This window comes from Saccopteryx leptura, chromosome 3 (assembly GCF_036850995.1).
Source record: "Saccopteryx leptura isolate mSacLep1 chromosome 3, mSacLep1_pri_phased_curated, whole genome shotgun sequence".
Taxonomy (NCBI): domain Eukaryota; kingdom Metazoa; phylum Chordata; class Mammalia; order Chiroptera; family Emballonuridae; genus Saccopteryx; species Saccopteryx leptura.
The window spans coordinates 121682313-121710298 of record NC_089505.1 but is presented as its reverse complement, the minus strand read 5'-3'; the positions used below and the strand labels follow the sequence as shown (position 1 = coordinate 121710298).

At 48.5% G+C, this 27986-nt stretch overlaps 1 protein-coding gene and 1 long non-coding RNA gene across 2 annotated transcripts; one reads left to right on the top strand and one right to left on the bottom strand.

Moving 5' to 3' along the window:
- Nucleotides 1-63: 63 nt before the first annotated feature.
- Nucleotides 64-20058, top strand: LOC136397658 (uncharacterized). The gene is made up of 3 exons (XR_010749890.1): nt 64-122; nt 13280-13411; nt 19303-20058. It is a non-coding gene; the product is annotated as an uncharacterized lncRNA (long non-coding RNA).
- FOXE3 (forkhead box E3) lies at nt 5785-7387 on the bottom strand. Its single transcript, XM_066372164.1, has one exon. It carries the CDS (start codon nt 7376-7378, stop codon nt 6461-6463), a length of 918 nt encoding a protein of 305 aa, XP_066228261.1. The 5' UTR covers nt 7379-7387; the 3' UTR covers nt 5785-6460.
- Nucleotides 20059-27986: the final 7928 nt, after the last annotated feature.

The following is a 27986-nucleotide window of genomic DNA, read 5'->3' as shown; positions in this document are numbered from 1 at the left end:
AATTGGTGCCTGGAGCTCTCCACCAAGTTTCTATCTCCCTTGTCCTCTTTCTTAGAGAAGAATGACTGGAGTCAGGCAGACATGGATAAAGTTCTGAATCATCATTTTGAAGCTTAACCTGGGTAAGTCACATAGCCTTTATGAGCCCCTGTGGTCTCTAGACAGTGTTTTCTGTTTGCTCTGTAATAATAGGTCTTTTGAGATTAGTTACTCCTTAAATCAGTCAAGCCAGGCCAGGGTATCTACCAGCCAAATAACCACTCCCAAGCTTTCAGGGTCAGTGACATGAGGCTATGATTAAGTGGAAAAGTTTGCAATGTCCATGGAATTAGGAGAGTTTTAGCCAATGGCTGACTGTTTCCTTACCTTTGGACACTGGACATGTACTTTTGTGTATCGCCACTGCTACCTCTACCAAGCCACCATCCCTTCCTGTTTGGATACTGCAGTCGTCTTTCATATATATATTTTTATAAATTAAATATATATATAGCTATATACATATAAATGTTTTTTGAGAGTAAGAGAGAGAGACAGTAAGAGAGTTGGGGGAGAAGCATCAACTCATAGTTGCTTTCACTTTAGTTGTGCATTGATTGCTTCTCAGATATGCCTTGACTGGGGCCGAGCCAGTATCTCCTTGCTCAAGCCAGCGACCTTTGGGCTCATGGTGGAGAGTTTGGGGATCATATAGACGATCCCCTGCTCAAGCCAGCAACCTCGGGGTTTAGAACTTGCGACCTCCGTGTTCTGGGAGGACACTTTATCCACTGTGCCACTTCTGGTCACACTGCAGTAGCCTTTTAATTGGCTTCCCCACCCTACCCAAGTTTCTCTCTACAGGAGTATTTAGAACTATAAAATTCCCTCTGAGCACATTCTATGGATTTTAATATGTACTGTTTTCACCTTTATTAATTTATAAATAGTCTATAATTTATAATTTCAACTTTCCTCTAACGTAAGAGTTAAAATGTTTTAAAATTTCCAAGTGCTTCGTTCAAAATGTGGCCCAAGAACATATTCTTATACATGTAGGAATTTATGACCACTTTTTAATGTTGTGTGTTCACTGCAATAATAATCTTAAAACACATTCACATAAGCACATTCTGGATCACTTAGATGACCACCTGATATCATAAATATCAGAGAAAAAAAATATTTAAAGTCTCCACTTGCATTTGTTATCAAGTAATGCTATTTTAATCTTGAGATAAGGCAAAAAAAAAAACAATGTGAACTTTATAAGTAACTGCTATTTTTGGGCCAGTTGGTGGCATGGCTTGCTATCTGAAGGAATATTGGCAGTACATTCAAAAGAAAAAAAAAGGTGGGTGACTTTACTCATCACATGGCTCAAGGCATACCAAACCCAAAAGCCTGAAAAGGCGCAGTCTGGGTCACATTCAAGGTGCAAGTGACGTGGTTTCAGTAAAACAATATTTCACATCTTATTAACATTGTGAATTTGAATTTTTATTTTATAGCTGTTTGAATTTAATTTATTAAAAATTTTGTTTTATAGTTGCATAAGAGATACAAGCCTAAGAATTTATAGCTAGCCATACTACATGACATTATAATTTAAAAAAAATTAAAGACAATACTGGAGGTCCACAGATTTTTTTTTCCTTTAAAAAGGTGATTATTTTAGCCTTCTGTATCTTGAAAAGTCACCCCCCCCCCGCCCCCACCTCATAGGTCTAGGATCTCCCAAAGAGTTACTTCACGTGGGCTTAAAAATGACCCAGTCACACCTGACCAGGCGGTGGCGCAGTGGATAGAACGGACCGGGATGCTGAGGACCCAGGTTCGAGACCCCAAGGTCGCCAGCATGAGCTCATCTGGTTTGAGCAAAAGCTCACCAGCTTGGACCCAAGGTTGCTGGCTCGAGCAAGGGGTTACTTGGTCTGCTGAAGGCCTGCGGTCAAGGCACATACGAGAAAGCAATCAATGAACAACTAAGGTGTCGCAATGTGCAACAAAAAAAAAAACACTAATGATTGATGCTTCTCATCTCTCCATTCCTGTCTGTCTGTCCCTGTCTATCCCTCTCCTCTGACTCTCTCTCTCTGTCTCTGTAAAAAAAAAAAAAAATGACCCAGTCACTATAGCGGTGAGTTCTCCACATTGCTTATTTTTACTTCTGCCTTCCCAGGTGAAGCCCACAGTTCCCCAAATCCCCTAATGGAGCCTCTCTGTTGTTATGCGTCCAGTGTCCCTGCCAAGGCTGTCACTTTCCTATGTAATTTTTCATGTGCCAGGGTGATGTTGGCCTCTTCCCATCAGGCCCTCTAACCAGCTCAGCACCATTCCGGGCCCAAAGTCATTCTTCCTGTGCTCCAAGTCCCCCTAAATCAGGAAGCAGACCCCTCACCTCACTTACTCCTATAAGGAACTCAGAATTCTGCCTTTACCCTCTAACCAAAAACATGAACCCCTCGTTTCCATAACACAAGTCACCTTCCCGCCTTCCTAGGAGTCAGTGCATACTGAACCTGAGAAACAAACTCTCATTCCCTCTTCCTTGGCCCCCACCCCACCCAAAGAATAAAAGGCTACAAAAACACAGCTTTAACTGAACCGTTTCATTGTCAAAGTGCACACTTAGCTTCTCCTGCTAAAATAATCATCTTAATTTCAGATGTGCAAAATATCCCCCCAAACTGACCTTGACTAAAACGAGGAAATAAACCAAGAAACGGAAGATATAGAATCCAGGAAGCAGAGAATCCAACACAGGATAGAGATGGAGGGAATTCCAAGGAAAACAGTGAAGGGAAACAGGTCCACATCTGTTCAGCAGACATGGAGAATAATCAGCCCAGACTGGCGCAGGAGGACAGAGGGCGAGGGGAGAGGTGCCCCCAGGAAAGGAAAACACAACAACCGAGAGCAACGATAGATTTCCTGATAAGTCCAACCTCGTGAAAATTAGGGTAGATTTAGCCATGGATACAAAGAAGGGTAAGCAAAAGAAAAAACTAAGGCATTAAACTCCAGGAAATATTAAAAGTTGCACTCCTCTCCCCCCCAAATTGTAGTCATGGTACATTAGTAGCTACCAGAGAACATATTTTCATATAGAAATAGTATGCAAATGCTAAAAACTAATTTAACCAAGAGTTGGTAATGTGGGAAAGAGATGGAGATTTTAAAGGTAAATAAATGGTAATCTATCATAATATAGGAGGTTAATCATTACTATTTTGAGAGAGGAGTATAAGCATGGAAATATGAAAGTATATTCCAAAAGAGACAGATATGAATTGAAAGTAGATGCTTCTAGGAAACAAAGCAGGGCCCTGAGAATGGGACATGGCACCATTTAAACCCTGTCATTGCTATTTGACCTGTTAGATTTTATGCTTGTTTCAATTCAATAAAAACAATAATTAGGTGTTAAAAAAATGTGTCTTCAGATTAAAGATGACTTCCAGGTTTCTATAAGAATGAAGGGATAAGTATTTGCTTAATGATTCTGAAGTTTCCATTCAGAGTATTTTCTTCCCCCCCCAAAAAAAAAAAGAGAGGTAGGAGAAAAGAATACCTCCATACTGAAATCTTGCTTCTAGATAAAAAGTGCTTACTGCTTTGTAAAGACGGAGTTGGAGTAAAGCTTTGTTTTGTGTCCTCAACATCTACCCAAGAGTCAGAATTCTTAGGGCATTCTATGACACATAGGTTCCCAGATAATGAACTCTGACGGCATTGGCAGTCTCATATTTGTGTCTGTATGGGCCTCAGAGTCTGGCACAGGGCTTGGCACACAGTGAGCCCTCCATACTGTTGAATGAATGAATAAAGAGGTATTTAAATTGAAATCTTTTTGACTTTCTAGTTCAGCCATGACCCTTTTAGTATTTCCATTGAGACACTTCCCACCTTGTTCTCATTGTTCCAGGATCCCAGGAACAGAGACCCGCATGCATGTTAGTGGCAAGAATGAAATTCAGAGCTCAAGAAGCACTTCCTGGCTTTAGCAGATTGAGAAGGGTCCTCTCCTTCCCTGGAAAGTTCTTGAATTTGGAAAGAATTTATCAAAAGGTGTTTTGAGGCAGGAGGAGAGGCTGTGATACCATTTGGAGCAGAAAAATATTTGCATTTTGATCTTTGTGGAGCTGTACTCCTTAGAGAACCAGGTTGAATCTTTGCTACCTGCTGGGCCCCAGGAGGGGCAATTTTCTCATTGGACAAATGGGGAAATAGCCTCCACCTCCACCTCTTTTGCAGGTCACTGTGAGGATTGCAAGTGAGAATATATAAGAATGTGCCAAAGTACTGTCAACCCAGTCATTATTCAGTCAGTCAGGCACAATAGACACTAGGGATTCAATCAGTCAGCCAGTCATTCAACAAATATTAAGTGAAGAGCTGCTATGCATCAGGCAAATGCAATCTGACTCTTGCTCAAAGGGATTAACAGATTAACAGCCGGGGAGGAAGTCTAACCAGGGTGTTTCATACCAGACTGTGCAGACCTACTGCCCTACCTCCAAAGACGGCCTTTCCTGCCTTCTCAGATTTCCTGCACCATCCTCCTCCATGAGCTGCCCACTTTCCACACTTACCCTGCATCACCACCCTAGAGCTTTAAAAGCTTGTATTTAAGAGAGGTGCATCAGGCATGTCCAACATGCAAATCATGCTCACCTGGAGTTCAAGACACACTGATCCCCTCCTCAGCTTTCCCCCCAACCAGTTTCAACCCTATTAGACAATTTCTTCCCCAGAAGAGCTTGGGGAAGTCTGATGCTTAGCAGTTGGATCAGTACCAGAGAGCAGGACAGGGTCAAAGGCCAACTCCCTCCCTCATATAGCACCCTCTGAGTCAACTCGGTGTCGCCCTGTCCTTGGTGCTGCGGACAATCCTGAATTGGCGCAGGTCCCTGCAACCCCAGCTCCCAATTCAGTAAAAGAAGTAAGACAAGAGGCGTAGCTAGCTGATGTTGCAGGGCCCTAACTCCAGAAGTGTGCATGTGTGTGGGGTGGGGGGTGGACTGTGATTCTGCAGCCTGGTACCACTCTTTAAATAGGAAGCTTTAGCCTTTTAAACTGAATACTCAGCTTTAGCCTAGTGCCTTTTCTTCAGAATACTGTGCATACTAATCACAGGAAAATTTTGTTAAGATGCAGAATCTAATGATTCAGTGAAGCCTGAGAGTCTGCATTTCTAACAAGATGATGCGTTTCATCCTGGGAGCTGATGAAAGTCCATGGACTGCACTTTGAGGCCAAGGCTACAGAGCACTTAATTCTCTGAGGAGTGAATGGGAATGTCTCTTCCCCACTGGTTCCTAAGCACTATGTGGCAGGGATCTTGGCTATTTGTTTAGTGATGTATTTATTCCCAAAGCCTAGCACAGCACTTGGCACATTCAGTAAGTACTTGGAGGAGTGGCTAATGCTTTCTTATGCATGGAAGCTGGGAGTAATCACACATAGCAGACATACCCACTGGCCAAATACACTCATGTGCACATCCATCTCATCTCTACCAGCCTCTGGGATGCTGCAGGTGATGCAGTTTACTAGACCTACTGTGTGTACAGCTATGGTTAGTCCCATCCTAATCCTAGGTCATGAACCTCTCTGCCTGATGATTCACAAAGGGCTCATGCTATGTGACAATCAAAGATCCTAAACAAAGCTCACCCACTATCTTCCCGGGCCACTCCCCCAAGTCAACAGCCAGCACACTGAGCCCAGAGAAAGCTTTCTTCTTTCTTTTTAATCAAACCATTTTTAATTTAAAAATAACCTAATGAGTCAGTCCTAAATCTTCCAGATGGTGGGTAGCTCACTAACTCCCCTTTCAATCAGGAGCCCCTGGTGCTGTTTGTCTCAGAAATTTCGAAGAACTGTCGTTGGGGCCTGGAACAGCGCAGCCAGGCGTGTCTGTGTGGAAGGGGGGAGAAGAAACTGAGGACAGACAAGTAAGTGGGGGTGGAGATCAAACTTATGGGACAGGAAGGGAAGAGAGTGAGGGAATCATCAACCCAGGAGTCTGACCTCTAATGTGTTTTAAAACCCCGAGGGAAGGTTGAAGAAATAAGGATACAGTTGGGGAGTTGGCTTGAGAGCAAAGGCCTGGCTTCTCAAGGCTTGGAATTCACCGGAACCCTGGGGTGAAGGCTCCTGGGTGGTGATCAAGGTGGGGTACATGGAACCCAAAACAGCGCTGTGGAAGCGCAGAGATGGGGGCTCACAGTGGAAAGGGAAGAAATGAGGAGTCACATATTGGGGGAGGAGGTTCAGTCCAGTGGAGAGATGGTGGGATTCTCCCCATGGACGGGAGACACAGAAAGAGATAACAGGTGTGCCCAGTCCAAGAGGCGACGATGGGGAGCTCGGAGGTGGGCCCAAGCCACGAGAAGAGGTGGGGGCTCTCGCAGGCAGCGCCCCAGCCCTGGAGGCGAGGGGACCCCCAGGCGGTTCCTGCCCGTGGGGGGAGGGCTCACAGGTAGCGCTCCAGTCCCGGCGCATAGCCCGGCTGCTTCAGGTAGGCCTCCCCCGGGCCAAGCGGGCTGAGCGCGCCTGGCGGCCCCGCCAAGGCCAGCAGCGGCTCGGCGGGGAGCGGGCCGGGGCCAGGGCGCGCCGGCGGCAGCCCCAGGCGGTCCGGAGCCGGCGCGTAGAGCTGCGGGGGGACGGCGGCCGCGCAGGGCGGGAAGGCGGCGTCGAGCGCGGCGCAGCAGGGCGGCTCGGGCGCGCCCAGCCCCGCCAGCTCCGGCGGCAGGCTCACCAGGCTGTCGACGCTGAAGAGGCGCGCGGGCGGCGCGGGCCCCGGGGCGGCGGGGGGCGGCGCGAGCAGCGCGGGGACGGCCTGGCAGGGCGCGTAGGGGCAGGGCGGCGGGCCGGCGGCGCTGGGCGCGGGCGCGGGCAGCTCGGCGCGCTTGAAGCGCTTGCGGCGCCGCAGGAAGCTGCCGTTGTCGAACATGTCGGCGGCCGCCGGGTCCAGCGTCCAGTAGTTGCCTTTGCCCGGGTTGCCCGGCTCGCGGGGCACCTTGACGAAGCAGTCGTTGAGCGTGAGGTTGTGGCGGATGCTGTTCTGCCACTTGCGCGGGCTGTCGCGGTAGAAGGCGAAGCGCTCGGTGATGAAACGGTAGATGGCGGCCAGCGTGAGGCGGCGGCCGGGGGCGTGCGCCAGCGCCATGGCGATGAGCGCGATGTACGAGTAGGGCGGCTTCCCGCGCTGCAGGGGCCGCCGCCGCCGCCGGCCTGGGCCGGGTGCGGGCTCCGGCTCCCCGCGGCCCGCGGCCGCCTCCTCGGGCTCCGGCCCGGGCTCGGCTCCCGCGAGCGGCGACGGCGGCGGCGGCCCCGACGGCGCGACCGAGGGCAGGGCCTGGAAGCCCGAGAAGGCGACGGGGGGCTCCATGTCGCTGCGCCCAGCCGAGGGGAGGCGGCGGCCCCCTGCCCGCGCTGCGCTGCTCGGAGAAGGCAGGGGTCGCTGACCTGCCTTATATGGGCACAGCCCCCTTCTCCGCCCCCTGACCAGGGCAGAAGGCTCGGACCTTTCCCACTGGCCAGCGCCTCCACCCTTCTTGATTTCCCTATCCCCTTACCATGCTTCCAGTCCCCTGCCCTACATTTTGCCCCTCCTCCCTTTCGGTCAGTCTTTTGCAGCCTCATCTCTGCCCCATCCCCATTGGGTCAGTGCCTGGCCCCTGGCGGATTCATCAGTCCCACCGAATTCATCAGCTCCCTTTACTTTCAGATCTCCCTCAACCTCCTACTTTTGGGTCAATGCCAATCACAAATCCACCCATTCAGCGCACTCTCTGGGCTCCCTCCCAATATGCTTCTCCCAGCTGAGTCTGGTCCCCTCCATCCTTCTCTCCCAGCCTCCTCCCTGTCTATCCAACCCCAGCTGGGACAGAAATGAGAGCCACCCAGGGCTGCCTTGCCAGCCGTCAGCGACCTAAGGCTGTGCTGGGCAGGGAAGTGTTGGACCACACTCAGAAACTGGGCAATAGAGACGGTAGGGTGGGAAGTAAGGAAGCTGACTTTGTCTAGCGGCAAGTTGTTTGGTGGCTGCACAGTCACCATCTCTCTCCTATCTGCCCCACAAGCCTGTCCCATCCAGAACACTTGTGAGCATCCTTTGAAAAGTGGCAGAAGACTGACTGCTTTGAATCAGGAGCCCTGAAAAGTAAAAAACTTGGAGTTGGCTTTCTGGCTGCCTCTTCTCTATATCCCTTCTGTTCTAGAAAAGGGGCTCCCTTGCTCACACACACACACACAGTATGCACACTGGGAGGGTCACAGAACACACACCTGCATAGCCCAAAGTTCCAAGGAGCCATTACTGGTCAGAGAGACCCCAAGTGCTTCCACAGACCAGAGATCTGAGAGAGCTGTTTACTGACACAAATGCCACACTCACATCTCAGTGGGGCTGGGGTGGGGAGGGTGAGATCTTAGCAGATTTTATTAAAAATTCACTCTGGGGCCCTGGCCAGGTAGATCAATTGGTTAGAGTGTCATCCCTATATACAAAGGTTGCAGGTTCATCCCTGCTCAGGGCACATAAAATAACCAATGAATGCATAAATAGTGGAACAACAAATTTGTGTGGGGTTTTTTTCCTCTTTCTCTTCCTCTCTTCTCTCTCTAAATTCAATACATTTAAAAGAATTCAAAAGAAAAAACTCACTCTGGAAAGTACCTCCTATCACCACTATCCAGAGGTGATGCTATCCTGAGCCTATTTCAGGAAAACTCTTAAAAGTAACGGGAGAGCCAGCCCTGGCTTGGAGACAAACAAAGGGTAAAGGAGCCTTGTCTTGGGTACAGGCGTGATCAAAGTGTAGGGCTTGGGGTAGGACAGATAAGTGGCATCCCCAAGGTCTAAATTTAAGGGGACACAATCTCAGGGTAGTGCAAGTGCAGGGTCAATACTTGAGAGTCAGGGTCTCTTTAAATTCGGGCACCTAAGTGCTTCTCCCCAGTTCTGACCCTGATGTGGAATGCCCCTGTGGCCCAAAATCCGTACTGAAGGCTCAAGGGCCCCTCTCTCTGAGCTTCAGTCTCAGCGATAATAGCTATCATTACTGAGCATTTGAATGAGGTAAACATGTTATCCCATCACCCACTTAAGTATGAACACCTTGTGCCGGTAGGCACTGTTATCCCTGTTTTGCATATGAGGAAACTAAGGCTCTGAGAGGCTGAGTGACTTACCTGACTTCACACAGCTAATGGCAGAGCTGGAATTAAACCCCGAGTTCAGAGCACCAGCACCATGACCCTTCTAAGAACACCATATTTTGAAGCTGAGACTGTAGAAATAATTTACTAGAGTTCTTTCAGCCCTCAAAACTTTAGCTGCCTAGCCACTGTCCTGACCCCCTGGTCAGCATATTCCAAGTTTCCGCTGCACATCACCCTCAACCTAGCGTTCCCAGCAGCCTCAACCTGCTTTCCTTCCTGCATTGGATCTCAGCAAATGGACTCCTTGCCCCTCACTACCCAGATCAGAAATATGGACATCATCTTTGGCTCCCCTCTCCTACGCCCAAGCAAGTCCTGTCAATTCCACATGGATTCTAAATCCATCCCTCCTTCAGTTCTCCTGCCTCAGCTTAGCCCACATCATTCCCTGAGCACTCCTGTGCCAGCACTCAGGAAAGACAGCTGAAGAGACTCTCAGTCTGGTGGGGAGTGGGACCCAATTACAACTATGAGAATGGTGGGCAGAGGGGGCTGTAGAAGGAGAGAGGAAGGAGATGGCAGTTGGAGATCTAAAGACAATTTCTCACCCCATGACACTGAAGAGTCAGCCAGTTTATACACGGACAGGTCCCACCTCATACTCTCTCCACCTTGCGTTCTACTGCCTGAGCGCAGGCCATAGGGAACGCAAGGCAGTGTTGTCACAACAAACAGCTCACCAAAGAAGGCAAGACAAGCAACTGCAGCAGTGGGATCCTGCTCTTAGAGCTGAGTGACCTGGGGCCAGTTGCTCATTTGAGCCTCAGTTTCCTCCTCTGCCAGTGGAGGAACCATAATGGGGACCATAATGAACCCTCGGCATTGTTATGAGATTTAAATGAGGTCATGTATGAAAGGGCTGGCCCACACTGTCACTTGGTAATAGGAGAGCCAGAATTAAACCAGGAGGGAAAGGAGAGAGGCAAAGCCAGAGAAGTGATTCCAGAGCCTGTATATTTTCAGCCAAGTGCAGCATAATGCTGCAGTTAGACTTAGGCTCAGAATGAGAGCTACCATCTTTCCCATATTCCCTGGGGCTGAAGCCCCGCTGAAGACCCCTACCACACCCTCTGTCTCACACCTTTAATGTGGTGGGAGCAGAGGGGTAGAGAGAATGGCTCTTATTATGTCCCATGGCAGACTGCAATTTTCTTGTACTTTCAATTTCCTAGTTCATGTGCAGAGCCTGGAACACAGTATATGTCAGTAAATGATACTGAATGTGTGGTTGGCTGCACTAATCCTGGGCAGAGGGAGGTGCAGGGAGCTGGGCCAAAGGGGTGAGAACCCAGACTTTACCATTTCTCTGTGCCTGCCTGGCCCCCTCCATTGGGCCTGCTTCCCAGAGCCGAGCAGGCCAGTGGTCGGGGGTAGCCCAAGGGCTAATCCATGTTTTCAGCGTGGCTGGGCCCTCTTTTCACAGGCCCTGGGCCAGACGGGATGCGGCTGAGCATCCGGGCATAAGACGGCCAGTGAAGGCGGCCTCTTTCTCATGGGCCTGGATTCCAGGCGGCCCAGCGTCTGAGTGGAGCCCCTGGGGCGGGAGGAACACAGTGGCTGGGCTGCACAGTCCTTTGTCTGACCATGCTGGGTGGATATTCGGACTGGCAGGAGGGATTAATGGCCAGGGATTGGCCCTGGGGCCGGCCTTCCCACTGCCCTTTAGAGGCCAAAGGCCCAGGTCAGGGCACACAGCATAGATGGCTCCCTAGATAGGAGTGGAAATTCCCACCCTGTGCAAAGCTGTTAGCATTAGCCCCAAGGCTCCCTGCTCCTAGCCCCACCTGAACAAAAGCACCACAGCCAGGATGCACTACCAGGCCACAAGTAGAGCCTGAGGGCCAGGGCTTCCCAAGCACCCTGACTGGGAGAGAGGGGCTTAGGCTGAGAGTTGGTTCAGGTCTTTACCCTGAGATTTGCAGCCCTTCTAGGAGAGCTCTGTGATTTCCCCTCCAAAGCTCTGGAGAGAAAGAGCTATGTTAACGCAGTAAGGGTCCAAGAGGCCAGCCTCAGCTGTCGCCAGACCCCATAAGGCTTTCCGGGCTATTCCTCAAATACTTCTAGTTTGAAACTGCTCCATAGTCATTTATTCCTAAAAGTGCCCCTCCCATTGTAAAGCCCACTTATCCCATAGCACAAAGGCTGCAGAAGGGGCTCAGGAACCAAAGGAAATTACAGAGACACCCCCTCCTCACCCCCTGCCATCCAGGGACCCTGAGGGCTGCTGCACGACCCCTCCCTCATACCCCCACAACTAGAGCTGCCTGAGATACTGCTCCTTCCTCAGAAGCCTGGGGTAGACAGATCCAGCCTGGCTGGTGGGGGGTGGGCAGGCTGGGCCCCATTCTGGTGTGGCCTTTCCTAACCAGGCTGCTCCTGAAGCAGCAACCCCAGCCTTACGGCAGGACTGATTCCTGTGGAGGGAGCACCCTCTGGGATGAGGGACCTGAGCCAGGCAGCCTCACAGTCACTCTTCACACAGGGTGCTCATTACGTAATATGGGCAGAGAAGGAACTCACAGAGAGGCACAGAAGAGGGATCTTTAGTCTGGTGAAGTCAGGAAGGTTTCTTGGAGGAGTAAAGCTCCAGCTGGCCAGGTGGGACAGATGCCAGGCTGCATTCGAGGTTCCTTCTCAGTGCTCTTATGACATCTCCACAGTTACACTTAACCTAATTGGCCCTTCATGTGTCTGTCTCCTGCACTAGACTCAGGTACTACAGTTCACTCAGTATAGTACCTGACACAAGTTGATGGTCAATAAATATGTATGAGATGGCTGGAAGTTGGATACCAAGACAAGGGAACTGGGGATGTAAGATCTGAAGGCAAAAGAGAATATGGTCCAGTCTTACGCTGGAAAGGGGAAGACTTTTGGTGTTTAACGATCTTAGGACACTGCCAGGCATGTAACAATGCTGTGTACGAGTAGGCTATTATTTTTGTTGTTGTTCTTACCATTATTATTCACTGTGGCTAACAGAGAGGGTCAAGGAACCGAAATGAAGAAGGTAGATGAGGTCAGACTGTAGCTGACTTTATTTGCCAACCTATGCAGCTCAGATCTTTCTCTAGAAACAACCGGGGGCCTTTGAAAATTCTTCAGCAGGGGAATGACATGATCTCACATCCTTTGTTGAGATCAGTGGGGCAGCAGATAGGTTAGAGAGAGAAGACGGGAAGCTGAGCATGTGATAAGGTGTGAACTGAGGCTCTGTTTCTGGGGGGCGCGCCAGACCCTTTATTCCATTCACTCCAGACCAGAAAAGAGAGAGAACCCCTAGCCATCCATTTCAGAGAATGGATTAAAACCAACTTTGTCACCAGTCCAGGATCTAACTGGCCACCGCTCTCTACTCCTTTCTCTCTCTCCAGCCACCTCCATTCTCTTCTCTTGTCCCGTGTCTCAGTCCTTGTTTAGCCTAATATCCATTCCCACTGCCAACTGCAGCTACCTTCTCATTGGCTCATGGCCTCCCCCTCTGATTTTTTCTCTACTCAGCAGCTACCAGGATGTTACGGACACTTAAACACCCACAGTGGCACTTCATTATCTCAGGAGTCAGACCCACTCATTAACACAGCTGGCAGTTGTCACACAACCTGACCTGCCTCATTTCTCACCACCCCCTGTGCCTCGCTTTCCCTGAAACACACACACTATCTATTAAAGCTACTTTCAGCCAAATGCCAAGTCCTCTTCCACTCTGAGCCTTTGCAAATCCAAATGAGCACAACGCGCTTTGCTAGCTCTCCATAAAAATACAGTCACAGTTATTTTTCCTACCAATCCCTTGATCTCCTAAGATACTCACTTCACAAGAAGCCTATCTGTCCCTCTGAAAGATTGCGCCTTCACATTGTTAAATAAACAGGTGAACAAAATCCTGAGGGTTTCGCATCCAGATGCAGAGAAGGAACTCACTGCTTCTCCCACCTGCCCCTCTGCCAGGGGCTCCAGTCTTTCCTGATCTACCTGGTGTACTTCTCCTTGTCCTATGAAAACCACCCACAGAAATAACCACTTTATTCTTTAGAAAACACTTCCTTCCTTTCTCCTTCTCCAGGCAAAAGGCCGGCGAGCGCCCCTGGCCCAACCATACACGGAGACTTCAGCATATGCTCGGTGCCTCGCTCTGTGCCCAGTTCATCCTTGGACCCTGTGCCAGACTGTAGAGCTGCATATCTCTGAGCATTTGGTGAGTGATTAACTGACCAGCTTGCTGAATGAATGAAGGAATGAATCAATGAATGAACGAGCTAACAAATGCCTACACGTGTCTGGAAAGACAAAAGGTCCCCTTGCCTGACTTCCAGGTGGGAATCTGCCGCCTGCCCTAGCTAGATCTCTACTCAGCTCTGTGGCTCAGGGCCGAGATGGTCCCATGCAGTCCCTGCCTCAGCAAGGCCCTGACTCAGCTTAGGCTCAGATTCAGACAATGTTGGCTCAGCCCGAGGGTGTAATTCCAGCCACTCTTAAACCACACACAGGCATCTGAAACATGTTCCATGTCATTTTGGGCTGTCAGCGTACTGCATTCTGCCGTCTACCTCTGCCTGCACTCTAAGCAATCTCAGGGCTGTTGGGCTTCCCTGCTACTCATTTCCAGGGAGGCTGGGGGGGAGTGGTGCTGCCAGCCAGGCAGGCTGAGCTGAGGTCACCCACGCTGGAAGACAATGCGTTGGAATCTGCCACTCATTTGCTGTGAGATCTTGAGCAAGTTGTACAACTCCTGTGGCCCTTGTTAGACACATCAGTCTTCAGTGCCTGAAGAACTCCGAGATGATCTAGGCCAGTGAATCCCAACGATGGGTTCCCTTAGCAAAATCCAGGCATCTGGACACCACGTGGCACCCAGGGCTGTTAGTAAAAAGATGCACAGTGTGTCTCTCACACACAAGTATGAATGTCTTTCAAATAGTTGATGATACTGTGACTGGTAAGTGCCCACATTTAATTTAAAAACTTTGCAGTCGTTTTTATTTTGAACTCATTAGTGGATACCAAAAACTCAACTAGGATCACACAGAGGAGCTGAGAGGTATTTTTAATCCCATTTTTTACTACTGCTTTAGTCCTATATGCCTTCTTACAGTTTTGAATATTGAAGTCCAGAAAGGGTAGTGACTTGCCTGAAGTCCCCAAGCAAGTCAGTGCAAAGCCAAAAGGGGAGTGTAGGGCTTCACCCCTCCGCTCCTTTTTCTCTGCATTTATTCCACAGTATTTCTAAGTACCTGCTTTGTGGCAGATTATATATGCTTAGCACCAGGGACCAGTGATGAAAACCAAGCATCATACTCTCAGGAGCTGACATTTGTCTAGGACGGTGTAGGTATTATGCAGAGAGGGAAGACATTGAACAAAACCTTTATTCTTACTGCTAAAAGTAGCCATTGAAGGACTGGAATGAGGAAGTGATGTGATAAGATTCCTGTTGTATAATAACCACTGCATCAGCAATGTGGACAATGAACCAGAAGGGTTTTAATATTCAGGCTGTTTTTGGCTTCAAGTAACAGAAAACCTCAACTCAAAATAAGTTAGGATGTAGGGAAATATATATATTTTCTCCCTAACAAGAAGGTCAGAGGCAGGCTTAGGTCAGGGCTCCAGCTCCTTGTTTGTGTGATTCTCCGGTCTGTGCTGTCCCTCACGGGTTGGCTTCATCTTCAGGCTGGAGACAAGATACTGGCAGCACCCAGAACTACAACACCTGAGTTCCAAGTGTCCAGAAGACAGGTGTCTTTTTCTGTGCCTACATCTCTTAGAAGAGGAAAGCTCGCCTTCCCCAATGTCTCCTCAGCTCTCATTGGCCAGAGTTGGGTCATTTCCTTGTTCCTAACCCAATCGCTGGCAAGGAGGAAAGTATTACAGGTTTGACCAGAACCAATCAGAACTTACTTACTCCAGGAACTGGCTGTGGGTCACTTTCTCAATTCACAGGTTGCTTTGTGGAAGAGAGTGGATACTGGGGAAAATGAGTTCCCTTAGAGAGGAGGAAGAGGATCCCCAGCAATGTCTGCTGCAAAGAGAGAAGAGAGGAGGCTGGCAGCCCAGACTGGAGGCTACGAAACAGGGCAGCTTCTGTAGAGCACTCACCTCTCTGCCTTGTAAAAACTTCTCCTAGGTGTCTACCACCTCACTGGGCTCTCTCTCACCTTCTTGAGGACAAGGTCTGGAACTCGTCACGTGTGGATCCGGGCACAGGAGTCCCCAAGGAAGTAGAAGAGTGGTTAGCCAAGACAGTGTATTTCCACAGTGGGAAGCATAGGTTTCCATCTGAGAAGTTCCCCAAGCAGGGACCATGGAATAACACCTGTGAGAGGTCATCTGATTGGTGACCTGGGCAATCATCTTGACCAACTTTAGCCTCAGTTTCTCCCTTAGAGAATTGGGAGAGGATGCTTTCATTCTTTAGGAATAGTCACCTCCCACAAAATGTTCAATGTATGTTCTGTCCCCTAGCATGAGTCTCAGGGTAAGGGACTAGTGGAGAGCTGTTAAGAAGAGGGAGAATTGAGCAGGTTGAAAGACAGGAGCCGGGGTGTTTGGAGCCAACTCTGACCAGCTTGTGAGAGTAAGTGCATCTCCTCCCAACTCTGCTTTTGGAGACATGTTGATAGTTTGAAATCAGCCATGGTGGAAGTTTTTACACCACAGAAATTGGCAAACACTACAAATCAGAACCTAACCCTCCTCCCCCATTACCCAGCTGTTAAACATTCACCAGCCACCACTTGACAAGACTCCAATGATTAAAGTAATTAAGCTCAGACAAGTCTAAGACTCTTCTTTGTGGCTATCAAGAGACTCCAGGGAGGGAGGGCCTAGAGGACAGGGCCTTCAGAGGGAGGAGCAGCAGGTATATACCTGTCCTCTCTCTGAGACCCCTTAGCTCACACTCATGGAGCACCATGTCTAGACCAGAGCAGTACATAACATCACTAATACAATGGCTCTGTGAGTTAGGCCTTTTTTATTCTGAGTTTCAGTGTAGTCATGTGTCACTTAAAGACAGAGATGCATCCTGAGAAATGCATCATTAGGTGATTTCATCATTGCATGAACATCTCAGAGTGCACTGACACAAATCTGCATGGCACAACCTACTACACAGCCAGGCTGTATGGTATAGCCTATTGCTCTTAGACTACAAACCTATATAGCATGTTACTGTACTGAATTCTGTAGGTAATTTTAAAACAATGATATCTGTGTATCTAAATAAATCTAAACATAGAAAAGGTACAGTAAAATACGGTATAAAATATAAAAAATGGTACACCTATATAGGGCACAATATGAATGGTGTTTGTAGGACTGGGAGTTACTCTGGGTGAGTTGGTGAGTGACTGGAGTGATAATGTGAATGCCAAGGATGTTACTTACCGTACAGTACTACAGATTTAATAAACACTGCCTCACAAGCCCCTCCCTACGTTTGACAGGATCAGAAATGGAACATCGAAGCTGTCAGTGCTGCTTCGTGAGCAGGGATGTGGGCTGGACTGATTGGAAATATCAAGGAGAAACTGGCTAGGAAAGACATAGACCACCAGATAGCCACTGTCAGGAGGGAGTGAAAGGTGGCTTGAGGCCCAGGAGGAATAAGACATCAGGATGATGGAGAGATCAAGGATAGAGGGACGTGGGGGACTAGCATGGCAATGTGGTTTTAGCCATTACATGTTGGAACAGTTGTGGGATTAAGGAACTTTGTTGTATTTGTTAAAAAAAAATAAAAGGGTATTGAACATGAAGAGGGTATAGAACTGTGACTCAATATTTGACTTTAGGAGTTTGTTATTGCTTCCATTCACCCTTTCTGGCACAGAGGGCTCTCTCTGACATTATGGAAGAAGTAAAATGTATCTGTGCTTTACATCATTACAACCGAAACTGTTTCCAAAGTACAGGGCCAGGCTGGCTCCACACTGCCACAGAAAGCTCTCACCAAAGTGGCAGTGGCACTTAATACCTGTTAAGGCATGGCCCTGGCTGGTTGGCTCAGCGGTACAGTGTCGATTGGCTGTATTCAATTCCCAGTCAGGGCTCCAGATGGGGGTTGCATGGTGGATCCTGGTCAGGGCACATGTGGGAGTCTGTCTCTGTATCTCCCCTACTCTCAGTAAAAAATAATTTTTTTGTTGTTGTTAAGGCAGCTCCTGTGGACCTGTGTCCTTGTATAGGATGTTAGTTCCTCAGCAAAGAGTGGACAGCAATGTTCTCTGAAGACCATGAAGCTAGGTCTGGGAGGGCTGTGGCGCCCTCTGGACACGGAGCACTGGGGGGACGGGCTCCTCTGTGCGGAACAGCTCAGTGGCTGGCTGGTTGGGCTGTAATGTGTGCACTGAAAATTGAGGTGCTGTGAGTGAGAGGGAATCTACTGCCTTTACTGCTCCCATCAGACAAAATATTCCTCCTCAACTACATATTCTTCCATTTCTTACAGTTCCATTATAATCTTATGGGGCCACTGTCATATATGTGGTCTGTCACTGATTGAAACATTGTTATGCAGTGCATGACTATAGTTCACAATATTTGATTCAATAATTCCCACACTAGGAATTCATCTTGCCAGATGTGCTCAATGATACATGTTCAAGGATGCTCACCATTGTGCCATTTATTTATTTATTTATTTATTCATTCATTCTTCTTTTCCAAGTGACAGGCGGGGAGACAGAGAGACAGACTCCCGCATGCATCCTGACTGGGATCCACCTGGCAACCCTGGTCTGAAGCCTATGTTCTGCCCATCTAGGTTCATGCTTGTAGCTGAGCTATTTTTAGCGCCTAAGGCAGAGGCTCCATGGAGCCATCCTCAGCACCCAGGGTTATGTGCTGGAACCAATCAAATCATGGCTGCAAGAGGGGAAGAAAGAGAGAGAGAGAGAGAAGGGGGGATGGGGGTAGAGAAACAGATGGTTGCTTCTCCTGTGTGCCCTGACCGGGAATTGAACCCTGGACATCTACACGCTGGGCTGATGATACTCTACCACTGAGCCAACTAGCTAGGGCCGACTGTGCCATTCATAACAGGGGAAAAATGGATCATAATATCCTATAGTGGGTTGGGTCCATTCCTTGAAACATTAGGAAAACATTGAAAGAAGAATTTTTTAAAGGAATTTTTAATGACAAGGAAATATTCATGTTAAATTTAAATATAAAAAACAAGGTACAGGCCCTGGCCAGTTGGCTCAGTGGTAGAGCGTCGGCCTGGCGTGCAGAAGTCCCGGGTTCGATTCCCAGCCAGGGCACACAGGAGAAGCGCCCATTTGCTTCTCCACCCCTCCCCCTCTCCTTCCTCTCTGTCTCTCTCTTCCCCTCCTGCAGCGAGGCTCCATTGGAGCAAAGATGGCCCGGGCGCTGGGGATGGCTCCTTGACCTCTGCCCCAGGCGCTAGAGTGGCTCTGGTCGCAACAGAGCGACGCCCCGGAGGGGCAGAGCATCGCCCCCTGGTGGGCAGAGCGTCGCCCCCTGGTGGGTGTGCCGGGTGGATCCCGGTCGGGCGCATGCGGGAGTCTGTCTGACTGTCTCTCCCCGTTTCCAGCTTCAGAAAATACGAAAAACAAACAAACAAACAAAAAAACAAGGTACAAAATTACACAGATGATGTCAATGTGTATATATATATAAAGAACAGGAAGAAAATCACTAAAATACCAATAGCTTTTATCTCTAGGGGATGGATTTGGGGTGATTTTTCTTTTTTCTTATTTTTTATAGGAATTATAACTATGAACATTATTCACTGAGTTATGCTCTTGAGACATTTGCACTTTGCTGTATACATATGTGTTAAAATGAATATATTTTTTGTTTAATTTTATACATATTTGATATACCAGGAACCAACAACAATGGCTGACTCAGTGGAAGAAAACAGTTTGGTTATGGAACAAGAGTGAGAGGGAGACTTTAACTTTGTACTGTTTATAACGTTTGAATTTGGAATTGTATGAGTTTATCACCTATTCAAAGATGGGTTGATTAAACTGTTAAGAATAAGCGATAAGCATATATGAGTTCTTTAATCAGTGGAGAAAAGTGCTAATTTCAGAAATTATTCCCAATTTACAGATGAGAGACTGGAGCTTCACAGAGGTGGAGGAGGCTGCCCAGTCACCCAGCCAGAAGACAGTCCCAAGCTCCAGCATGTGTCCAATACCTGAGTGTGTTTTGGAGCTTTGAGTTTGTGAATTACTGCTTCCCTACAGACTTATTACCATTTGATAGATGCAGCAACTGAAAACACTCAAGTTTAGAGCCCACTCCCTCACAAGTCACCTAAAGCACTGACTTCCTGCCTGCCACCCTCCTCGTGCCACCCCTGCAGGCAGACAGGCCCAGTCTCCACATCAGTCAGATAAGGCAGAGAGCCTCAGACTGCCCCTATGAAGCCCAGAAGGTCAATTACTTACCCCAAGCTGACCATATGTTCCCCCAAAGGACTAGATCCCAAAGACGAGTCCTGAACTCTTCAGACGGGAAGAAGGAAGAGCTCTCCCAAAGGCAACAAGCAGCATCTGGAAGAGTTTAAGCCTTCAGAGCAGGCGTGCAGTCATTAGTAGGGCTTTGGCATGTTTGGGGGCAATAACTGCATATTTTCTCCAGGGTGTATTGTGAACCGCCTTTACTCAGAATGTAATGAGTAAGTTTCCTACGTAGGGGGGATATCTGTGCTCCTCCCAGGCCTGCCTGGGCTGCTTTTCTGCTGTCTGCTTGGCGATAGACTCCCGGCCTTCCTATTTTTAGATGAGTCCAACAGACATGGGACCAGCTGCTGGATGCGACTGTGAGCATGGCTTTCTGATGGGACTGAGGACGAGTGGGACAACCGACAGCAGGGGGTGGGGTGGGGGGGATCATTTGCTCCAGTGCTTTACTGTGGTCAGGAGTCCCTTATTTTCATCCCTGTTCAAAGACTCCACCCTGAGGACTTTCCAAGCTTAAAAAATGGAGCACTTTGGTTTTATTTTCTTTCTTTCTTTTCTTTCTCTTTCTTTCTTTTCTTTTCTTTCTTCCTTCCTTCCTTCCTTCCTTCCTTCCTTCCTTCCTTTTTTATTTTCTTTCTTTTTTCCTCCAGAAATTAAATGAGTGGAAAATACAAATAAATTCATTTCTTCTGTCCCCCTCCTCTGGCTCCAGGCTGCCGCTTTCTCTCATTCTCCTTTGGGCCCTTCCAAAGGTTCTTCTGCCTGAAAGGCCCTTCATCCACCCACCCCCTTCTGAAAAACTCAGCTTGGGCCACCTCCTCCAAGAAGCCTTCCAAACAGGGATACAACTCCTCCTCTGACTTACACACAGCTCCTGTGCCTTCCTCAGTCACAGCCATTTACCACACTTAGTACCGAAGGCTTGCTTAGCTCCCACCCCAGTCGAACTCTGTTAGTCTTGAGACATGGGAATGTGAATTATTTCTCAAGCAAGAGTCCCAGTGCCCAAGTTAGGGCCAGGAACAGAATAGGTGCACAATGGTTGCCGATTACTTTATGGAAAGAATAAATTGATGACTCCAGTAATAAAGTGATCAGAGATGAAGGGGGCAGGTTGCAGAGACTTAGTAAGTAGAGGGAGAAGGTATTATCAAGAGTCATTGGCTGCAAATGACAGAATACCAACTCAAACTAACATAAGAAAAATGAGGGAAGATATTGGCTCATAAATCATGGCAAGGATGAAATTGGATTTAGAAAAATCTGGAAGCAAGTGTTCATGCAGCCTCTTCATATCAGATTCACTTTCACAGACCACTTTCTCCACGAGGCTGGGGACCCTGGGTGTTGGCCGCTTCGTGCTCCCATCCCTACAGTGCTGCAAGTGGAGACAGAAGAGCTGCAGGAGGACAAAAGCTCCAGGAAAGCACCCTGAGTGATCCAATTTGAGACCCATGCTCACCCCTTGACAAACTGCTGTCAGAGGATGACAGTACCTGATTAGAGGAGGAACAAGCACTTCCAGGCACTTGGGAGTATCACAGCCAGGACTCTTGGGGGGAAATCTTGGTGAGCTGGGAACCCCAATTTAAATCTACTAAAATCACTAGCATTTCTTGAGCATCTCTGTACCCAACCAGTGTTAGATATTCTCATGCCTTCTGTCTTACAATAACTCTGTGAGGTAGAAATCATTGTTCCCATTTACATATGAGTAAGTAATTGCGGCAAAGTCCCAGAGAGTTAAGGAGCCCAACAGAACACTTGGTCCCACTCTCCTCTGTGTACAAATTAAGAAACTGCAGCCCCAAGCAGGTAGGGACTTACCTGAGGTCACAGAATGGGTCAGTAGGATAGTTTGGAGCTGGAATTTAAGAGCATTTAGCCACATAACATTATAGACAGAGGTGGGCTTAATGGTGGGCACACCAGGCACATGCCCTGGGCCCCGACTTCTGAAGGACCCCATAAAACCCCAACTTTACACTTTTTTCTAATGTAAGGGCCCTATATTTTCTTCTGCTCCAGGGACCTCAACCGACTTTAATCTGCCTCTGATTATAGATATGTAAGAGGCATCTTTGGGGTACCTGCTCTGCTCGTGACAATTTCTCTTTCTCAGAACATCCCTCCCCCAATCAATCCCCATGATTATAGTGAATGACCCCCAGTGACATAGCCTTGCAGCCATGTTAGTACTATGAGACCCCACTCCTCTTCTCAAAGCTGATTGGGCCAGAGTAGAACACCTGCTTCAGTTGGGCCAATCCCCTTCTCTTGGAATTTAGAAATTCTTTTTAGGACCTGTCAGGCAGTGAGTCCACTCATGTCTTCCCCCATCTGATCACTGGGGCAAAGGAGGCCAGTCTGGGAAGAGATAGAACAAAGAGGCAGAGATAGAGGTGGGGAGGTACCTCCTCCCCTGGGTTTTACATTTAGGTTGATTTTGCATGTGTTCCTCACACCACTCCCCACAGCTCATATGGGGCCAGATGAAGAGAGACTGGATGTTAAAAGGTTTGACAAAAGAAAACGGAACAGGATGTTAATTATCACTTACTGAGTCCCTAGAGGTTCCACCTCTAACAAATATTTCACCTGTTTCTCCCAATAGCCTAAGAGCTATGTATTCCTTCTCCATCATGTAGATAAGGAAACAAGGACTCCAGCACCGAGGTGGCTTGCCCAGGGTGGATGGCTGGGAAGTAGCAGAGCAGGGACTTGAACCTGGTGTGCAGATGACTGCCCTCTCATCATGGAGTCCCATTGTCTTTAGAGGATCTAGGGGTGGCATCCTTAGCTTCTCCAGCAACTCTTTCTCCCAAAACTTCATGGTCCCGAACTCTCATCACCCGACATGTCCCATCCTCTCGAACAGGTCTCCCGGGCTCCACAGTCTGACCGCCCTCACTCACCTGCACTTTCCCCTCAGTGCTGATCTGGTGCAGTTCTTAGTCCTGTGGGTGACTGTCTCCCTAACGTCTGCCTCCACCAGAAGTTCCACAAGGGCAGGGGCTTTATCTTTTTCACTGTTCTATCCCCAGTTGTTCACTCACTCAACAAATATTTACTGAGTGTCCTCTATGTGACAGCCACTAGTAGATGTTAGGGATACAAAGAGAATAAGAATGACAAAAAGTCCTGCTCTTTGGAGCTTATGTCCTAGTAAAGAAAGAAAGGCAATAAGAAAATCTTATAGTCTTTTAAAGTAATAAGCATGATGAACAGAAACAAATAGGGGAGGGTAATAAAGAAGGTTGGGTTGCAATTTTATATAAGGCGGTCAGGAGGGTCCTAGAAGTAAGTAAAGGAGGGAAGCATTTGGGTGCATGGGGGAAGGGCATTCCAGGCAGAGGGAACAGCAAGTACAAAAGTGCTGAGGCAGGCCCTGGCCAGATAGTTCAGTTAGTTAGAGCATCATCTGGAAGTACAGAGGTTGCTGGTTTGATCCCCAGTCAGGGCACATACAGGAACAGATCCATGACCCTGTCTCTCCCTTATTCTCTCTCTAAAATCAATAAAATAAACATTTTTTAAGAAGAGCTGGCCCTGGCCGGTTGGCTCAGCGGTAGAGCGTCGGCCTGGCATACAGGAGTCCCGGGTTCGATTCCTGGCCAGGGCACACAGGAGAGGTGCCCATCTGCTTCTCCACCCCTCCCCCTCTCCTTCCTCTCTGTCTCTCTCTTCCCCTCCCGCAGCGAGGCGTCGCATCGCCCCCTGGTGGGCATGCCGGGTGGATCCCAGTTGGGCGCATGAGGGAGTCTGTCTGACTGCCTCCCCATTTCCAGCTTCCGAAAAATGAAAAAAAAAAAAAAGAAGTGCTGAGGCAAAAGAGTCCCTGACATCCTGTGGGAACAGCAAGGAGGTAGAGTGAGCAAAGGGCAGGGCCCAGAGTCAGGCAGCATACCGGAGAGGCTCGGCCTTCCCTTTGATTGGGGAGGCAGCTGGAGAGTGATGGAGCAACTCGATCCGATTTAGGTTTGAAAAGGGTAGTTCTGGCTACTGTGGTGAGAACCGATGTTTCTGACACACATTAGGGGTTTAAGAGATATTTTCGAATGAAGAGGAGAGGAGAGTGAGAGGGAGGAGACACAGGGGTCGCCATCACGGGGAGGAGCTGGAGAGGCAAGCCTGGAGGACCCTCCTCACCTTGCCCTCGGTGATTCTGAGTCCAGTTGTGAGGGAGTGAAAGGGAACAGATGTATGCTGAGCAGAGTGTGAACCTTTTTGCTTTCGGGGTATCTTAGTAAACGTTCCAGAGGTCAGAACACCTCTTGTAGCCCAAGCCTTGATGGCTTCAGGAGAACCGATGAGCTTCTGTAGGCCAGGGACAGCCTGTGTCGCCTGACTCTCCTGTACTTGAGCTCAGATGTTGCAAGTAGATTCATCAAGGTTCCCGTGTCTTCTGCAGGTCCTCCATCCAACCCTTGGGCATGGCCGGCTGTCCTGATACGTCTGGTCTTCTTCCTTAGGCAGTACCAATGACAGAAGAGGCCCAGGGAGCAGACCTGCTAGGAAACTGGCAGCAGAGCTTTCGGAGTGCTGCTTGTCTGGGGCCAGGAGGCTGCCCAGGGTGGCAGGCTCTCTGTGGGCAAAGGCCTGGATTCCACAGAGTCAAGGCCAAGGAAGGCCAGGAATTCCTCACTTCTATTTTGCCTATAATTCCTCCCAGAAATGAGGCATGTCAGTCATCAAATTCTCGGGTTTTATGAGACGATTATGGTGATTACTATATGTTGTTTTCAAAGGGGCAATTAAGTGGAGGAACCAGACACCATTTTCTTTTCTCATTAAGTGATTAGGGTTTGTTTGGCAAATCCCAACATGTGTGGCTAGAGGCGGGCTCTGCAGAGTTTGACTTGGGCAATGCATAGCCTTTATGCACATAAGCATCCAGCGCTTCTGTTCTTCCCTGGCTTCTCCTCACCGGAAGGAGTTGGATGGAATCCTTTCCTTGTACAGATAATGAAACTAAGGCACAGAATGGGGATCTGACTCGCCAATATTGCATCACTAGCAAGCGGGAGCGCCAGGTTCCACCTCCCAGAGCAAGACTCCAGCCATTACACAATGCTTCTTATGGAAAGAAGGAGCTTTCAATAAAGTTGTTCCCACGGAGGCAGCTTCACTTCTGGAAGGAGCAGTGAAAGCTCCTTCTTTAGCGTGGGGTCATTTTTCCACTTAATTCTTCCTTCTCCTAGAACAACAACCACATCAAGTATAGCAGACGTTGTTAGTTGTCCACTCAATAGTCATCCCCAGCCTCCTTTTTTTTTTTTTTTCTACTTTCACTAAGGAGACTGTATCCAGCCTCTCTAGTGGGAAGGAGAGGCTACATGATCCAGTTCTGGCCAATGAAATACATAGGAGATTCTGCTGGGGGACTTCTGGGTAAGATTTTCCTCCCCTTTCAAGTCACTCAAGGAGAGAGCCTTTGCTCATGCTCACTCCCTCTTTTGCTTTTAGAAGTGAGGTTGTTTGGAATGATGCTTGGAGCTACAGCAGCCATCTTGTAACCTGAGGCAACGTGCTTGGGGAAGGAAGCTAACTATTCTAGTTATCTATTGCTGTGTAACAAATCACCCCCATAATTCAGTATCATAAAACAATAATTTGTTATTGTCTCTCAGTGTTTTGTGGGTTGACTGAGCTCAACTAGATTATTCTCAGTGAAGGGCTTTTATATGGTTGTAGTCTGATGGAGGCTGGAGCAGGAGTCATCTAAAGGCTTGAGTGTGCTGGGTGTCCTGCATGGCACACTCACATAGCTGGCAGTTGATGCTGGACGTCCAGTGGGAAATCAGCTGGGGCTCTTGACCAGGATACCTGCTTGTGACCTCTCCGTGTGTCTTGGGTGTCCACAGCACGGTAACTGATTTTTCAGGGCAAGTTTTTAAGCACTAAACATTTTAAAAGACCCAGACAGATATTACAAAGCTGATGATGTAACCTTGAAAGTTCAGTCATTTTCACCACATTTAATTGGTTATGCAAGTCACTAAGGCCTGCTGAGATTCAAGGGGAATAAAATTGAACTCTACCTCTTGATGACTGAATGGTAAGATTGCATTGCAGAAAGCTAACAGCATGGGAGATACTGTCCTATTCATCTTTGGAAGATGTAACCCACCATACCCGCACCCTGAGGATGTTAATTAGGTAAGGTGTCAAGAGTCATGGTCATGACCCTGGCCGGTTGGCTCAGCAGTAGAGTGTCGGCCTGGCGTGTGGGGGACCCGGGTTCGATTCCTGGCCAGGGCACATAGGAGAAGTGCCCATGTGCTTCTCCACCCCCACCCCCTCCTTCCTCTCTGTCTCTCTCTTCCCCTCCCGCAGCCAAGGCTCCATTGAAGCAAAGATGGCCCGGGCACTGGGGATGGCTCCTTGGCCTCTGCCCCAGGCGCTAGAGTGGCTCTGGTTGCGGCAGAGCATCGCCCCCTGGTGGGCAGAGCGTCGCCCCTGGTGGGCGTGCCTGGTGGATCCCGGTCGGGCGCATGCGGGAGTCTGTCTGACTGTCTCTCCCTGTTTCCAGCTTCAGAAAAGTACAAAAAAAAAAAAAACAAAACAAAAAAGAGTCGTGGTCCTCATTATCCATGAGCCACTGCACCAGTCCTGGCACTACACACTCCGGATTTCTTAAATAAACATAAGGTGTCCTAAAGGGTTAAACCATTATAAGCTGGGATTTTCTGTCAAAGACTTTCTAGAGGAGGTGGGACTTAAACAGGACAATTCAAGACCATTTAAAATTCTTAAGACTGTGGCATCAGATGCTCCTAAGTTGGAGTTCTGTGGACAAGTCCTGCCGGGGGTGAGGACGACGGAGACGCAAAGACCTGACTCCAGGGACCAGGTTCAGTGACGCAGATCCATTTTATTCAGGTAGTAAACTAGCTTATATACATGGGTTCAGCCAATAGGATGTTACAGCGTGTCCTTCATAGCCAATGGCTGAAAAGATCAGGGAGCTGTGTGGTTGACGCTAAGTCACTTCCTTATAGGGGGGCGAGTTTCTTCCTGGGTATGCCCAGGAGGCTTCTGGGAGCTGGAGTATTCTCACAGCATTGCATCAGCCACAGCTGTTAGGAATGCGCTCTGTGCTCCACCCACAGAGTTCTAGTTCAACTGTGTGGCTCTGAGGAAGTTAGCCTCTCTGAACTTCAATTTCCTCATTTATAAGATAGGAATTGTCACACCTGCCTCTAATGTCATTCTGAAGATAAAATGAGATGATACATAGTAAGAGCTTAACATAAGCCCTAACACATAATAAATGGCCTGTAAGCATTACTTAACCTCATTATTTTATCATGTTATTGAGATGAGGAAGGGGAGGCCAACTTGATTTGTGTAATTCCCAAGGTCATGGTTGGGACCATTGAGGAAAAATGACAGGAAAGCACTTTGTGAGGGACATAGCTGTCTCCAGATGCACCCAGCTTTCATTTCTGGGGGCACAAGTGAGCTGAGGGGCCCCCTGAGAGAGGCTGCAGAGGAGCTTCTATCCTGGGAGAAGATGGGCCGTCCTTCACAGTGAGGAGAGGTAGAAGCGAGCCTGTAATTTGGGAGCTGGTGGGAGGATCCTAGATGGGATCCTGGCCAATCAGCTTAGAACAATCAGTGAGGCCCCAAACCTTCCTCTATGGAAACCTGCCTGAGGTTGGAGCAGGACGATGGGGGAGGGGCGGGGACAACAGTACTTGGCAGGTAGGGTAATTCTTCCCATTTTCCCCAGGACTTTTTCCAGTTTTAGCACTGAAAATCTCACATCCCAGGGATACCCTCAGCAGTGACCAAAACAGGATGGTTGGTCATATTCTATTGGCTGGGGATCCTCTAGGTGGAGCCCTCTTGGACTCTGGGACACCAGGTGAGCCAGTCTTAGGGATATCACCCAGGTCCAGCAGGTCTGTCCCATGGAGGCCTGGGCTGCAGAGCCAACTCCAGGGCAAACAGTGTTTACAGTCTCATAGGTCAGGGACAGCAACAGTCCCTCAGCAATCACAAGCTTCATCATGTCCAGGCCTGGGGACAGAGGGTGTGGTATGGGATAGCAGCACCTCTCTCCAGCCATAGCTGGCCTGTCTCAGCCAAGAGAGTCACTTTTGTGCTATTATCATGAATGAGTAACATGGGATCATTTTAAGGGCTTAAAACATTTAAGAACTGTATAAGATATAGCTTCCCCAAACCAAATCCTAGAGCTGAAATCTCACTATTCATTCTTCATTTCTTAGGTTTGAACCAACAAGGACTGTGTTCCCAGAAGTCCTCACATCGCATGCATCCTCAGAGTAAAGGAGTCTCCAGTCCTTTCCAGAGGAGGAG

Coding starts and splice junctions, on each gene's coding strand:
- FOXE3 (XM_066372164.1), bottom strand. CDS start 7,378: ATGGAGCCCCCCGTCGCCTTCTCGGGCTTCCAGGCCCTGCCCTCGGTC.